This window comes from Acanthochromis polyacanthus, chromosome 14 (genome assembly GCF_021347895.1).
Source record: "Acanthochromis polyacanthus isolate Apoly-LR-REF ecotype Palm Island chromosome 14, KAUST_Apoly_ChrSc, whole genome shotgun sequence".
Classification (NCBI taxonomy): Eukaryota; Metazoa; Chordata; class Actinopteri; family Pomacentridae; genus Acanthochromis; species Acanthochromis polyacanthus.
This window is the reverse complement of record NC_067126.1, coordinates 17,829,717-17,847,062: the sequence shown is the minus strand read 5'-3', so window position 1 is coordinate 17,847,062 and position 17,346 is coordinate 17,829,717. Positions and strand designations below refer to the sequence as shown.

Below are 17,346 nucleotides of genomic sequence, written 5' to 3'. Positions count from 1 at the left end.
TGAATTTAACCTTAGAGATTTTCTTTCTTGGTGCTGCTTGTGCCTCTATCTGGTACACCAAGGTTTCGAAATTGATAGAGCAGTATTGGAGATGCAGTATAATCACATTCATTCCCAAAGTTCTTTTTTTTTCCCTTTTATGTCAGCAAAACCTTTAGAAAAGTGCTACTTTTTTTTTTCATTTTGTGAAAAACTTCTTTTAGGAATAGCACTTCCATGGCTCATGTTCCAGACAGAATCATCTATGCATAATGGAACCCTTATTTTGTGTTTATTTTAACACACCACTGGGGACACCATTTCCAGTCTGAGCCCCCATTTCAAACCAGTATGCATGAGCAGGAGCCAGAGTTTTGGCAGGGGGATTCTGGGCGCCGTGTCCAGGCCTGAGCTAAGCTGTCTCTTGGCTGGGAGGCATGTTTGTTCGTGCAAATCACACCAAATCAGGAAGCACAGAACTGGAGAGCGGCCTGTTGAGTCCCACAGTTCAACTGCAGGGTTAACACTGCTCCGTGTCGTCCAAATATGGAGAGAATATGGTGGGATATTAATCTAGCAGATGTGCTGCGATTTCAGAAAGCTTTATTGCAGCCAAATAATTAGCTTAGCACAGTGATTTTCAAACTTTCTCTGTCCTCCAACACTTCAGAAGCCTGAACACAGTCTTCTCCAACACAAACAAATCTTATTTTTATTCATCACTAACTTAGCAACTGTTACTGGATACAGACTGTGTGGATTCATTTATGAAGGATATACTCTCCGATTTGTGCACATGTCAATATGCACAAGGCAATATAAGAGTCAAACTTGTCAAAAAAAACTAACAAAAAAAGACTTTTGAAGGTGGTGCAGTCTTTGAGCCCTCTCAAAATCGAAAGCGCAAGTGTATGGAATGGATTAAAATATGTGTCTGTCTGCTTTAACATTAGCTGGAAATAGTGATTATGATGTAGTAGTCGGTTATTAGTTTGTGGGTTTACAGTATACATCACAAAAACACCCGCATAAGATTGAAAAGGCTTCTGTGCTGGAGCCAGAATGCTAAAATATCAGTTTAGAGTAGCTGAGGATTGCAGTTCTGCTCTGTTCTTTTTGGTTGAAGAATTACATCTGAGCCAAATTTCAGTTAGATAGTGGCAAATTTCTCAGCAGTTAGTCCTCTAATACTCTAACCCATTTCTAGTTGAAAACGCAATCATTTGATATATAAATGTAACCTGACTTTTTAAAGTTTTTAAACTTCACTTGAAAACATCCAGAACACTCTATGCAAGAATAAATTATACATTTGATAATATTTGTATTTGTAATATTGTTCTTTGGAAGGGCTTCTCGCACCACCCTGCAACACATGCACCAATGCTGCTCACATATCCTGCATGTAGATGATCAACTGGCATGGATCTTGACTTTTTGCCAGGGTTATGAGGTATTAGTCTTAGTTTTCCACACAATTATGTGATATTGATTTAATAAAGTGCTGGACACTGATCTGATCTGTGAAATAAACATAACTATATATGAACATATACACACACACTGATGAGGCATAACATCATGACCACCTGCCTAATATTGTGTTGGTACCCTTTTGATGCCAAAGAAAGTCCTGACCCGTCGAGACATGCATTCCACTAGACCCATGAAGGTGTGCTGTGGTATCTGGCACCAAGATGTTAGCAGCAGATCCTTTAAATCCTGGAAGTTGAGAGGTGAGGCTTCCATGGATTGGACTTGTTTGTCCATCACATGGCACAGATGCTGAATTGCACTGAGATCTGTGGAATCGGGAGGCAAGGTCAACACCTTAAATTCGTTGTTGTGCGCCTCAAACCATTCCTGAACCATTTTTGCTTTGTGGCACGGCACATTATCCTGCTGAAAGAGGCCACAGCCATCAGGGTGTACCATTTCCATGAAAGAGTGTACATGGTCTGCAACCAATCTTTAGGTAGGTGGTACGTTACAAGGTTTCCCAGCAGAACATTGCCCAAAGCATCACGGCAGTATCCACCAGCTTGCCTTCTTCCCATAGTGCATCCTGGTGCCATGTGCTCCCCAGGTAAACGACACACACGCACCTGGACATTGACATGATGGAAAAGAAAATGTGATTCATCAGACCAGGCCACCTTTTTCCATGACTCTGTGGTCCATTTCTGATGCTCATGTGCCCATTATCGGTGCACAGAAATCAACATGAGCACACTGACTGGTCTACAGCTATGCAGCCCCACACACAACAAACTGCGATGCGTTGTATATTCTGATACCTTTCTATTCGAACCAGCATTAACTTATTCAGCAATTTGAGCAACAACCTTCACTCCCCATGTGGATCAATGAGCTTTGGCCGCCCATGACCCTGTTGCTGGTTCACCAATGTTCCTTCCTTGGACCACTTATGGTAGATACTGAACACTGATGATCTGTTCCTGACACCACAAGAGCTGCAGTTTTAGAGATGCTCTGACCCAGTCATCTAGCCTTCACAATTCGCCCCCGAACTCGCTCAAATCTTTAAGCTTGCCCATTTTTCCTGCTTCTGGCACACATCAACTTTGAGGAAATAAATGGTCAACTGGTGCCTAATATATCCAACCCACTAACAGATGTTATGATGAAGAGGTAATCAGTGTTATTCACTTCCCCTGTCAGTTCAGAATGTTAAGCCTGATCAGTGTATATATATTTATTTATTTGTAAAACAGGTCTTTGATCATCACTAAAAAGTTACTAAGCTTTTAACCTTTAAACAATTCTGTGCCTGTATAGTGCAAAATATGTTTGTCTGCAACTGGTGAAAATACTTTTAGCTTAACATGAACAAAGGACGCCACTGTTCTTGTTATTCTTATTTTGATCCTCTTCAACTTACAGCAAAAAAGGAGACAGAAATTAATTAATGATGATAATTATTATATGATTAAGTGCTCCAGTTCAGGAAAACAAGTGTTGTGTTACCTTGGGACGAAGATATAACACATGAACAATACCGCTGCTCGATTAAATAGAAACCTTAGAGAAAGCACCTTACCAAAATTTTACATACACTACTTATACTCCACATTCACTACATGAAGTGAATGTGGAGTATTATGTAGTACCGAACAGCTAACAAAGTCTCCCGCTTGTATTTTGTAAGTCTGCAATAGATTTCCAGATCAGTCGATAGAGTGTCCATGTAAACAGTAAGCAAGAAGAAATGGTTTTAAAATTTTATGTTGCTTGACTACTCAAGGGTGGATCTCCGTTTCCCTGTCCGTCTCACTCTGTCACACACTCACAAACACACACACACATACCGTGACGCAGGCTCCGGTGGTGGTGTCACACACAGTCAAGATGGAGATGTTCTGGGCTCGGTTCAGCCACCTCACAGAAGTCTTGGTCTTGCTGATCCACTTGACCATAGTCACATAATGTTCCCTATACACACACACACACACACACACACATATATATAAACAGTTTCATTACACTGGTTATGTCAAGGCCTACAATTATCTGTAGAGTGGGACGAATGCATTTCAAGATCCATTTTTTAATTATCATGCATGATATACATTTCGTAAGGGAAAATGTAGCAGAGTTGCACCAAGTGAAAATTACATACAGTAGAAAGGAATAATGTGAAGGATGTAATTTGAATGAACATAGAACCAATTTTGCAAATGGTTAAATAAGGAACAACTCTATTGTGATTGAAAGTGAGAGTAGAAAAAAATGTTCACAGTAGGTAATAGCTCAGCTTCTTGGCTCCTTTAGCTTTACGAAATTCCGTTCATGTCAAGACGCTGGCTTTCTTTTGTAATTTCTCATTCTCATAGTCCTTTCATTGTGGCACAGGAAATGTCACATGCAGCAGATTTTCAAGATTTTTTTTCTCAAATATCAAATTGAGTTCTGGCACACAATAATGCAAAATCTGTAAAGTGCACTTGCACAGTTGTGAAATAACAATAACAACTAAAGCTGCAAGCAGCGATGGACGGGTCCTCGCATCCACGCTGGTCGTGAATCCACGCACGTCCACCAGGTGGCGCTGTGACTGAGAGTGTATGTCGGCCTCTGAATCGCATCTGGACCAGAGTCCAATCATACATTTAAAATTTCAGCCAGACTGTAGCATGTTCAGAGCAGTTATAGAGCATTTCCTGTCTATCCACCAGGTGGCGCTGTAACTCAGAGTGTATTTCACACAGTGGATGTGATGAGGGTTGGACTCTGATCACTCATGAAAAGTTTCAGGCTGATTTGATCATGTAGAGGCCAGTTATACAGCATTTACTGTCCCTCCATCAGGTGGCGCTGCGACTGAGAGTGTCTGTTGGCCTGTTGATGTGATCAGGATTGGATTGTGATCACACATGGAAAGTTTGAGGCAGATTGGAGCATGCAGAGGAGAGTTATACAGCAGTTGATGTTTCATGGCGAAGCATCAAAACGCTGATGGTCGCCATGGCCACGCCATTTGGCTTCTGGTTAAACTTTTGATAACTTTTCCAAACCAAGTCCTGCTGTGTGGACTGACAAAATTTCAGGTCTCCTGGAATTATCCCCTAGGAGGTATTAACTCTCAAAAATGAGAAAAATCATCAAAAATCTCACAATTAATCCAAGATGGCCGACTTCCTGTTGGGTTTAGGACATGGCTCCAAGAGGCTTTTTTGTGCGTCCTGATGTGCTCTGTAAGCCTCCCAAATTTCATGGATGTAGGTGAAACGTGCTGGGGGGGCTGTTTGTTAAAAATACTGTAGGGGGCGCTATAGCATGTGCAGTGCCGAGATGCATACAGTGTTGTTCCTTGGGTCAATGGTGATGTGTGTGGTAATTTTTGTGAGCATTGGAGTATTCCTAACCTGTCAGAAAGGGCTTTGTTTTTCATGGCGATATTTGGTTGCTACGGCAACAGCGTTACATGAAATGTCACACCCTTCACAGTGTGTGATTGTCAAGAGGTGAAGACTCGACTGACCAATTTCCAGCATGATATCACCAAGTTTGGGGCCATTGTACCTGAAAATATAAGGCCTTAAACTTACTATTACCAACAGGTGGCGCTATGACTTTTTCAAAATTTATGAGTGTGGATGTGTTCAGACTGGACCTGGTATCCAGCATGTGAAGTCTGAGGCAGATAGGATGTTGTTCAGCTGAGATATGAATCGTTAAATTTTCATGGCGAAACATCGAAATTGGTTTGGCCGCCACAGACACGCCCTTTGATGACAAGTCACCATTTTCACTGGGATGCATCATCAATGTGTTTAGGCTGTTGTCACTGCATTTGAAGTGAATATGATCAACCGGGTAACAATAGGGCATGAAAGTGTAAAAGATGTCTATTTCCTGAAACCACAAGGTGGCGCTATGACTGTCAATGAATATCCCTATGTGGATGACATCAGGACAGGACTGTCATCATACATGTAAAGTTTCAGGCAGATTGGAGCATGTTGAGAAGAATTAGACACCACTTCCTGTTTCATGGCGAAGGATCAGTTGTTTGAGGCTCCGCCATGGCCACACCTTTTGGCTTCTGGTTGAGTTTTTGATAACTTTTCATCAGAAAGGTCTGGTGCATGTACTGGCCAAATTTCAGTTCTCTCAGACTTATCCACTAGGAGCTATAAATTTTGACAAATGTACAGCAAATTCAAGATGGCCGACTTCCTGTTGGGTTTAGGGTGTGGCTGTGATTGACTTTTTGGTGTGTCCTGATGTGGTGCATATGCCCACCAAATATTGTAGCTGTAAATAAAACATTGTGGAAGTTGGCCTAATGACCACTTTTTCAATTTTGCAGGTGGCGCTATAGAGCCATTTTTTCACACATATGCGCAACTCCCATAAAATATCAAATTTTTCGCCAGTCCTGATGTGCACGCCAAATTTCACGCGTTTTGGTTCATGATAAGGCCGCCAAAAAGGCAAGTCATTTCCCGAGGAGCGATTAAGTTTGAAAAATTTACAGCAAATTGAAGATGGCCGACTTCCTGTTGGGTTTAGGGCGTGGCTGTAATTGACTTTTTGGTGTGTCCAGATGTTCTGCATATGCCCACCAAATATTGTAGCTGTACATGAAACATTGTGGCAGTTGGCCTAATGACTACTTTTTCAAGTTTGCAGGTGGCGCTATAGAGCCATTTTGCCACGCACATGCGCAACTCCCATAAAATATCAAATTTTTCGCCAGTCCTGATGTGCATGCCAAATTTCACGCGTTTTGGAGTATGATAAGGCCGCCAAAAAGCCAATTTACTTTACGGGAGAAAAAAAAAAAAAATAAATAAAAAAATAATAATAATTAAAGCTGCAAGCAGCGATGGACGGGTCCTCGCATCCACGCTGGTCGGCGAATCCATGCACGTCCACCAGGTGGCGCTGTGACTGAGAGTGTGTGCTGGCCTCTGAATCACATCTGGACCAGAGTTTAATGACACGTAAAATTTCAGCCAGATTGGAGCATGTTCAGACTAGTTATACAGCATTTCCTGCCCATCCACCACCAGGTGGCGCTGTAACTCAGAGTGTATTTCAAACAGTGGATGTGATGAGGGCTGGACTCTGATCACTCATGAAAAGTTTCAGGCTGATTTGATCATGTAGAGGCCAGTTATACAGCATTTATTGTCCCTCCAACAGGTGGCGCTGCAACTGAGAGTGTCTGTTGGCCTGTAGATGTGATCAGGATTGGATTGTGATCACACATGGAAAGTTTGAGGCAGATTGGAGCATGCAGAGGAGAGTTATACAGCAGTTGTTGTTTCATGGCGAAGCATCAAAACTCTAATGGTCGCCATGGCCACGCCATTTGGCTTCTGGTTAAACTTTTGATAACTTTTCATCACCAAGTCCTGCTGTGTGGACTGACAAAATTTCAGGTCTCCTGGAATTATCCCCTAGGAGGTATTAACTCTCAAAAATGAGAAAAATCATCAAAAATCTCACAATTAATCCAAGATGGCCGACTTCCTGTTGGGTTTAGGACATGGCTCCAAGAGGCTTTTTTGTGCGTCCTGATGTGCTCTATAAGCCTCCCAAATTTCATGGATGTAGGTGAAACGTGCTGGGGGGGCTGTTTGTTAAAAATACTGTAGGGGGCGCTATAGCATGTGCAGTGCCGAGATGCATACAGTGTTGTTCCTTGGGTCAATGGTGATCTGTGTGGTAATTTTTGTGAGCATTGGAGTATTCCTAACCTGTCAGAAAGGGCTTTGTTTTTCATGGCGATATTTGGTTGCTACGGCAACAGCGTTGCATGAAATGTCACACCCTTCACAGTGTGTGATTGTCAAGAGGTGAAGACTCGACTGACCAATTTCCAGCATGATATCACCAAGTTTGGGGCCATTGTACCTGAAAATATAAGGCCTTAAACTTACTATTACCAACAGGTGGCGCTATGACTTTTTCAGAATTTATGAGTGTGGATGTGTTCAGACTGGACCTGGTGTCCATCATGTGAAGTTTGGGGCAGATAGGATCTTGTTCAGCTGAGATATGAATCGTTAAATTTTCATGGCGAAACATCGAAATTGGTTTGGCCGCCACAGACACGCCCTTTGATGACAAGTCACCATTTTCACTGGGATGCATCATCAATGTGTTTAGGCTGTTGTCACTGCGTTTGAAGTGAATATGATCAACCGGGTAACAATAGGGCATGAAAGTGTAAAAGATGTCTATTTCCTGAAACCACAAGGTGGCGCTATGACTGTCAATGAATATCCCTATGTGGATGACATCAGGACAGGACTGTCATCATACATGTAAAGTTTCAGGCAGATTGGAGCATGTTGAGAAGAATTAGACACCACTTCCTGTTTCATGGCGAAGGATCAGTTGTTTGAGGCTCCGCCATGGCCACACCTTTTGGCTTCTGGTTGAGTTTTTGATAACTTTTCATCAGAAAGGTCTGGTGCATGTACTGGCCAAATTTCAGTTCTCTCAGACTTATCCACTAGGAGCTATAAATTTTGACAAATGTACAGCAAATTCAAGATGGCCGACTTCCTGTTGGGTTTAGGGTGTGGCTGTGATTGACTTTTTGGTGTGTCCTGATGTGGTGCATATGTCCACCAAATATTGTAGCTGTAAATAAAACATTGTGGAAGTTGGCCTAATGACCACTTTTTCAATTTTGCAGGTGGCGCTATAGAGCCATTTTTCCACACATATGCGCAACTCCCATAAAATATCAAATTTTTCACCAGTCCTGATGTGCACGCCAAATTTCACGCGTTTTGGTTCATGATAAGGCCGCCAAAAAGGCAAGTCATTTCCCGAGGAGCGATTAAGTTTGAAAAATTTACAGCAAATTGAAGATGGCCGACTTCCTGTTGGGTTTAGGGCGTGGCTGTAATTGACTTTTTGGTGTGTCCAGATGTTCTGCATATGCCCACCAAATATTGTAGCTGTACATGAAACATTGTGGCAGTTGGCCTAATGACTACTTTTTCAAGTTTGCAGGTGGCGCTATAGAGCCATTTTGCCACGCACATGCGCAACTCCCATAAAATATCAAATTTTTCGCCAGTCCTGATGTGCATGCCAAATTTCACGCGTTTTGGAGTATGATAAGGCCGCCAAAAAGCCAATTTACTTTACGGGAGAAAAAAAAAAAAAAATAATAATAATAATTAAAGCTGCAAGCAGCGATGGACGGGTCCTCGCATCCACGCTGGTCGGTGAATCCACGCACATCCACCAGGTGGCGCTGTGACTGAGAGTGTATGTCGGCCTCTGAATCGCATCTGGACCAGAGTCCAATCATACATGTAAAATTTCAGCCAGACTGTAACATGTTCAGAGCAGCTATAGAGCATTTCCTGTCTATCCACCAGGTGGCGCTGTAACTCAGAGTGTATTTCACACAGTGGATGTGATGAGGGTTGGACTCTGATCACTCATGAAAAGTTTCAGGCTGATTTGATGATGTAGAGGCCAGTTATACAGCATTTACTGTCCCTCCAACAGGTGGCGCCGCGACTGAGAGTGTCTGTTGGCCTGTAGATGTGATCAGGATTGGATTGTGATCACACATGGAAAGTCTGAGGCAGATTGGAGCATGCAGAGGAGAGTTATACAGCAGTTGATGTTTCATGGCGAAGCATCAAAACGCTGATGGTCGCCATGGCCACGCCATTTGGCTTCTGGTTAAACTTTTGATAACTTTTCATCACCAAGTCCTGCTGTGTGGACTGACAAAATTTCAGGTCTCCTGGAATTATCCCCGAGGAGGTATTAACTCTCAAAAATGAGAAAAATCATCAAAAATCTCACAATTAATCCAAGATGGCCGACTTCCTGTTGGGTTTAGGACATGGCTCCAAGAGGCTTTTTTGTGCGTCCTGATGTGCTCTATAAGCCTCCCAAACTTCATGGATGTAGGTGAAATGTGCTGGGGGGGCTGTTTGTTAAAAATACTGTAGGGGGCGCTATAGCATGTGCAGTGCCGAGATGCATACTGTGTCGTTCCTTGGGTCGATGGTGATGTGTGTGGTAATTTTTGTGAGCATTGGAGTATTTCTAACCTGTCAAATAGCACTTTGTTTTGCATGGCGATATTTGGTTGCTACGGCAACAGCGTTGCATGAAATGTCACACCCTTGACAATGTGGGATTGTCAAGAGGTGAAGACTCGACTGACCAATTTCCAGCATGATATCACCACGTTTGGGGCCATTGTACCTGAAAATATAAGGCCTTAAACTTACTATTACCAACAGGTGGCGCTATGACTTTTTCAGAATTTATGAGTGTGGATGTGTTCAGACTGGACCTGGTATCCAGCATGTGAAGTCTGAGGCAGATAGGATGTTGTTCAGCTGAGATATGAATCGTTAAATTTTCATGGCGAAACATCGAAATTGGTTTGGCCGCCACAGACACGCCCTTTGATGACAAGTCACCATTTTCACTGGGATGCATCATCAATGTGTTTAGGCTGTTGTCACTGCATTTGAAGTGAATATGATCAACCGGGTAACAATAGGGCATGAAAGTGTAAAAGATGTCTATTTCCTGAAACCACAAGGTGGCGCTATGACTGTCAATGAATATCCCTATGTGGATGACATCAGGACAGGACTGTCATCATACATGTAAAGTTTCAGGCAGATTGGAGCATGTTGAGAAGAATTAGACACCAATTCCTGTTTCATGGCGAAGGATCAGTTGTTTGAGGCTCCGCCATGGCCACACCTTTTGGCTTCTGGTTGAGTTTTTGATAACTTTTCATCAGAAAGGTCTGGTGCATGTACTGGCCAAATTTCAGTTCTCTCAGACTTATCCACTAGGAGCTATAAATTTTGACAAATGTACAGCAAATTCAAGATGGCCAACTTCCTGTTGGGTTTAGGGTGTGGCTGTCATTGACTTTTTGGTGTGTCCTGATGTGGTGCATATGCCCACCAAATATTGTAGCTGTAAATAAAACATTGTGGAAGTTGGCCTAATGACCACTTTTTCAATTTTGCAGGTGGCGCTATAGAGCCATTTTTTCACACATATGCGCAACTCCCATAAAATATCAAATTTTTCGCCAGTCCTGATGTGCACGCCAAATTTCACGCGTTTTGGTTCATGATAAGGCCGCCAAAAAGGCAAGTCATTTCCCGAGGAGCGATTAAGTTTGAAAAATTTACAGCAAATTGAAGATGGCCGACTTCCTGTTGGGTTTAGGGCGTGGCTGTAATTGACTTTTTGGTGTGTCCAGATGTTCTGCATATGCCCACCAAATATTGTAGCTGTACATGAAACATTGTGGCAGTTGGCCTAATGACTACTTTTTCAAGTTTGCAGGTGGCGCTATAGAGCCATTTTGCCACGCACATGCGCAACTCCCATAAAATATCAAATTTTTCGCCAGTCCTGATGTGCATGCCAAATTTCACGCGTTTTGGAGTATGATAAGGCCGCCAAAAAGCCAATTTACTTTACGGGAGAAAAAAAAAAAAAAAAAAAAAAAAAAATAATAATAATAATAATAATAATAATAAACCCTAGGGTTTCAATAGGGTCCTTGGCACCGCTGGTGCCTTGGACAGTCGGTGCCCTGGCACCGCCTGTCCTTCGCACCCTCGGTGCTCGGACCCTAATAATAATAATAAACCCTAGGGTTTCAATAGGGTCCTTGGCACCGCTGGTGCCTTGGACAGTCGGTGCCCTGGCACCGCCTGTCCTTCGCACCCTCGGTGCTCGGACCCTAATAATAAACCCTAGGGTTTCAATAGGGTCCTTGGCACCGCTGGTGCCTTGGACAGTCGGTGCCCTGGCACCGCCTGTCCTTCGCACCCTCGGTGCTCGGACCCTAATAATAATAATAATAATAATAATAATAAACCCTAGGGTTTCAATAGGGTCCTTGGCACCGCTGGTGCCTTGGACAGTCGGTGCCCTGGCACCGCCTGTCCTTCGCACCCTCGGTGCTCGGACCCTAATAATAATAATAATAAACCCTAGGGTTTCAATAGGGTCCTTGGCACCGCTGGTGCCTTGGACAGTCGGTGCCCTGGCACCGCCTGTCCTTCGCACCCTCGGTGCTCGGACCCTAATAATAATAATAATAATAAACCCTAGGGTTTCAATAGGGTCCTTGGCACCGCTGGTGCCTTGGACAGTCGGTGCCCTGGCACCGCCTGTCCTTCGCACCCTCGGTGCTCGGACCCTAATAACAACAATAATAATAACAGTAAAAATTCAGCCTCACTACTTTCATTGTGAGATTAGCTGGCTAGTGTTTATGCTTGATTTTTTTGAGCTATCCTAAATGAAAGAAGACAGTTACAGCAGCTGCAGTGCAGGAGTACAGCAAGACGCAGTGTTCACCATTTCCCAATTAAAAGTGCCAAGTGTCTAGTGAGGAAAAATGATCATCTAGAGCTGAAAATGTCAAAAGTATCTCTTTAAGTGGCTCGGCAGCTGATGCAAAAGTTCGACAGAGTAAATGCAACTCCTCTCACCGCAGCTTGAGCGTCTCTGGAGGCATGAGCTCCAGCGTGTGCGTTGGCCCGTAAAGATTGACTACATAGAGCTTCACCGCCGGGTTGGGTTGGCCAGCCTGTGTACAGAAACCAATAGTCCAGACTTTAGACAGAAGCCCGACCTCACTGCGGCTGAAAATACTTTATGCAACACTATCCAAAATGGCAACTTATAAAGTGCTGAAAAATTAAGTGATTTGGGATGAATAATTCATTGGGAGCAGCCTTTTAAAAACCTTTTAAATACACATACAGTTGGAAAATTATGCATGTGTTGTTATACGGGCACTGTTAGGAGGTTTGTCTGACATACTAAACAGGATACATAAAAAAAGACCGCTGATAAAACATAAAGCATTGGGGGACACACTTCAATAAAGCAATTGTAAAATACAAGACAAAGAAGAAGCATTTGCATTCAGTCAGTGCCTTCAGTGCAAAAACTGTCCTGCATACAGAAAAATACTATACCACTGTGAGATATAAGCACTATATAATTTTTAATTAATTCACAGCACCTCATTCTACAGCACTTTGATTTCCAGTGTCAGAGTAATGACATGCACAGGGACAGCCTACAGACTGATCTAAAAAGAGAGAACAGGCGTTGCTTTCAGGCAAAGATGCACAAAGCTACTGCAGCTAGCCATGTACTATGTAAAAACTGGGTAATGGAGTGTATGATCACCATGGTCTGTTACATTCTGTTAAAGAGATGCTGCTATTACAGGGAAGACTGATTCTCCGTATGCTTTGCAGACCCCTTGCTTTGCAGATTTCTAACTGTGCTGAAAATTGAATATTGTGCCATTAACAATACACTGTGAGGGAAATTAAGAAATTATACAGACCATAAAAGTGTTACACTGTACAAATGTTTCATTACAAGTAAAAGCCCTGCATTCAAAATGTTACCAGTGGAAAAGTAGTTTTGACCGTGGTCTTCAGCTCATCTGTATTTTGGAGTTTCTCATCTTCCTTATGACACCCCAGGGGCAAGGGCGTCACTTTGTTTTTAAAAGTGGGGGGGATGGAGACCACAGCACTTTGAGAAAATGTCGAAGAATGGCGCCAAAATTCTTCAAGCTGGGCTCGTACTCACAACCACCACACCAAAGGCGGAGGCTCAACCTGTTGAGCTATCGGTGCATGTGGGTAGAAGGGTCTGTGGGCCGCTATAGTACTAATTCTCCCGGGCCGAAATTTTGCCCCTGCACGTCTCTGGTCGGAGCTTCCACTTGGCACTGCGCAAATTTAGCATCTGCACGGTTTTTTTTAACCTCACGAAGGTGTGCTGCATGTCTGTGCAACTCTCGGCCGAGTGCGGATGGTGCGTTCAGGAGCGTCGGAATTTTCTATACTGCTGAAAATAACTGGGTTTACAAAGGCTTACATGTGAAGAATTTGAATGTGTTGGAGACAAAATGACCCCTGACAAAAAGTGGGGGGGACACATCCCCACCGTCCCCCCTAAACTGACGCCTATGCCCAGGGGGATCTATGAGGTTCAGGTTAGGTGAATTGGCTGACCAATCAAGCGCAGTAATATCATGGTTAACAAACCATTTGGTAGTAGCTTTGAGTTTGTGGATAGGTGCTACGTCCTGCTGGACAAGGAAATCAGCATGTCCATAAAGCTTGTCAGCAAGTGGAAGCATGACGTGCTCTAAAATTTCCTGGTAGACGCTTTGTTGATGTTGGGCTTAATTAAACACAGTGGACCAACACCAACAGATGACATGACACCTCAAATCACCACAGACTGGAAACTTTACACTAGACTTTAGACACCTTGAATTCTGAGCCTTTCCACTTTTCCTCTAGATTAAAAGCCTTGATTTCAAAATGAAAAAAAAAATAATTTGAAAACATGTCTTTGGACCACGAAGCAACAGTCCAATTGTCCTTAGCCTAGGTAAGATGCTTCTGTAGCTGTCTCTGGTTCAGGAGTGTCTTGATATTAAGATTGTGACAGTTATAGCTGATTTACTGAAGACATCTGGTGGCTCTTCATGCACTGACACCAGCCTTAGTCCTTATGAAGCACTCCCAAGTTCTTGAATTGACTTTTCTTATCCTCACAAGGCACCTGACCTTGGAGGCAAAACTAATGATTTTCTGACCGTTGATTGTCCATCCAACTCATCTGGCCTGAACCACATAGAGGCCCACATGTGATATTGTCAGGAGGAAGAAGAGAAACAACCAACCCAAAAATACAGACGAGCTGAAGGACACTATAAAGGCAACCTCAGCTTTAGTAACATCTCAGCGGGGCCACAGGCTGATCACCTCCATGTCACACTGCACCAATACAGTAATTCATGGTAATGGAGCCCCAATGTATATTGAGTGTATAAATGAGCATCCCTGTTGTACATTTCTGCATTATATGAAACTGTATGGTAATAAATATTTTGTGGTAAAAAAAAATCAAAATCTGTAAATTAGCTACTAACCAAAGCTGTCAAAAAAATGATAGCTGGCTTTCCTGAAAGTCCATCAGCCATCAACAGTAAAAACAATACTGTTCAAAAGTTTGGAGTCACTTAAAAATGTCATTATTTTTTTGAAAGAAAAGTATTTTTTCAATAAAGATAACATTAAATTAATCAGAAATACAGTCTAGACATTGTTAATGTGGTAACTGACTATTCTAGCTGGAAACAGCTGATTTTTAATGGAATATCTACATAAGAGTGCAGAGGCCCATTTCCAGCAAACTTCACTCCTCCGTTCTAATGGTACATTGTGTTAGTTAATCATGTTGAGATGCTAATTGACGATTAGAAAACCCCTTGTGCAGTTATGTTAGCACATGAATAAAAATGTGAATTTTCATGGAAAACCATGAAATTGTCTGGGTGACCCCAAACTTTTGAACAGTAGTGTACATGTACATATATTTGAGCATCATGGATCATGTCTCACTATTCTAATGAGAAGCAGTCACATCATGTTAGCAAAAGAAAAGCTGTAATGTATCAAATTGAACGCATTTATAACAGTAAGCTATTCTTTGATTAGCTGTCAACAGTGAAATGTTATTCCCTATTGCTTGCTTTTGACTTGTCTTTATTTAGAATATTCAAGAGCAGCACATCACTTGTTTATTTTCTTTTACTTCAAATGCTGAAACAGCTTGCCTGGCTTAGTCTCAAGAAAAAAACACCTTTGAATAAAGATAAAATTCATGAATGAACACTATGCATCTGAAATATGTAATCATTACAATAAACAAAATATTGAAGTGACAGCCTGGGATTAAGGATAGCTGGACTCTGTCCAGGCTACCTGAAAACAGTTATCTGTCAAGAAACAACAAGTTAAATCTAAAACCCTAAATTTTCAGCATTTCTGTTTGTGTACAGAAAAAGCAATAAAATCTCACATGTGAATTGTTATCTTAAGAGATTTTGGTTGATGCTTTCTGGGGCTGGATTAATTAGCACTGAGTAGTAATCAAGAGTAGCAGCAATCTCCTCATCGCACTATGGGGGGGGGGGGGGGGGGGGTCACATTACCAGTGATATTATGGGAAGAATGCCTACTAAATAATGGTTACCTTGGGGTAGGGGTACTGCTTTCCTTTCGGGTATGTCATTCCAGTGAAGCGAGGTAAAGCCATGTTGGGCACCAGAGTGTCATTGAGAACCAGGAAGGCCAGCCTCTCTCCATCAGGAGACCACCAGTGAGCCACATGGGTATGAAGGATCTCCTCTGTTTGGAAAGAAATAGAATTTTCTTATTAATCTCTTTTCTGAATTAATCTTCTTTTTAAGTACAAGAATTTTACCATCTTACGTGTCAAAATTACACAGCATACTGTAGGATCCCAGTCAATCCTCTCATTTTCTGACATATGTTTTAACTATTCTTTATCACTCTTAATTTAAAGATTTTCCCATAAATCTCACATTTTCTCTCAAACAAGTTTTAACTGCAGGTGTCGTTGTTTCTCTCTTTGGTGTTCGTGATGTGCAGGTGAAGGAGAAATGTCCGTGACACTGACTTTCTTTAAAAGTATTTTATTAAAAGAAAGAGCAGCATCAGTACAGACAGAACCTGCCTGGAAGGAGTCGGCCAATTGAATCCCTGCCGACAGTGACCAGTAATCAGGTTTTATAGGTTTTAACATGTAAATGAGTACAACATATGGTTATTTATTGTCTAACACATGGGAAACAAGTGAGGAGTATCCCCAAACAAACCCCCTGTGTCTACAACAGCTGAAGAATCCCTAAATCTGTATTTTAGACAGAAGAACCCTCATAAAAACACCTCCAACAGGGAGAAAACAGGAGAACACATTCCCATGGCATGGGTTAAATATAATGCAGGTTCCATCTGTGGTCAGAGACACCAGAGCAAACACTGCATCTCCTTTCAAATACTAGAACAAACAAAACAGATTCCAGTCTACTAACTTATTAGGTAATACATGTAACAGATCAGATACCACACAGGCAAAACCACTGGGCCTATGTGCTACAAGCCCCCTCTAGTAAAGCAGGTGGCAGTATACATCTTGTGACAATCAATCAAGTAGCAGAAGAAGATGAAGAAAAATATGAGGTACAAGGATTCAAGTATGTAAGCTGAAGAACATAAGGATGGAGTATCAGTCAAAAAAGCAAAAGGTTTGTGCAACCTCAGCCAATAGGAAGACGATGAAGTGCAACATCAGCATATAGCAAACAATGTGAGCCAGCATGACAAACTCATCCAGCATAAACACGCTGCAGGAGCACAGAAACATGTCTCACCAATAATGCCAGACAAAGAGACTAATAATCAAATATGATTTCATTTATTTTTATGTTGTTGCTTCTTTTGTGACTTCTGTCTACAGAGGGAGCACTGATTCACAGGCTTGATGGGACAATTCACAGGCTACTTCATATCAGCCACGGCCATCATTTACGTGGTCTATGAAGATGAAATTAAGATGCAGGGACAAAAAACATTCATCAGAAATGTATTCTGCTCCACTCCCAACTCCTGGAGGATCTGCGACGTCTGGGTCCTGTATCTCTGCTTGATGTCCCCTCTAGGGACAGACGGAGATCAGAGACAGTTTGCCAGTTGATGACAATTAATACAGTTGACAAGAGACACTGCGGTTGTTATTTAGTATTGTAGACAAATCAACAAAGCTCAGCTGGCAACACTGTGGTTTTATTTTGCAGTGCCAAAGCTAGGGCCCCTGTTCCCTCAGCTGAGCTTTAAAGAAAAAAACTCATTGACTACCAGGTACAGACAGGCAGAAGGAAACATGGAGGGGCTGGGGACCGAACAGCCCAGCCTTACAATACATGGATAACCACCTCCACCATCTGAGCCGTTGCCACCT

At 42.3% G+C, this 17,346-nt stretch overlaps 1 protein-coding gene across 1 annotated transcript in view; it reads right to left on the bottom strand.

The window, feature by feature from the left end:
* The window catches only part of LOC110969391 (inactive dipeptidyl peptidase 10-like), a 282,362-nt gene that overhangs the window by 22,042 nt on the left and 242,974 nt on the right, over window positions 1–17,346 (bottom strand). Inside the window, 3 exon segments of the mRNA XM_051958998.1 lie at window positions 3,309–3,432; window positions 11,973–12,070; window positions 15,559–15,713. Of these exon segments, the coding sequence (XP_051814958.1) occupies window positions 3,309–3,432; window positions 11,973–12,070; window positions 15,559–15,713 (377 nt within the window).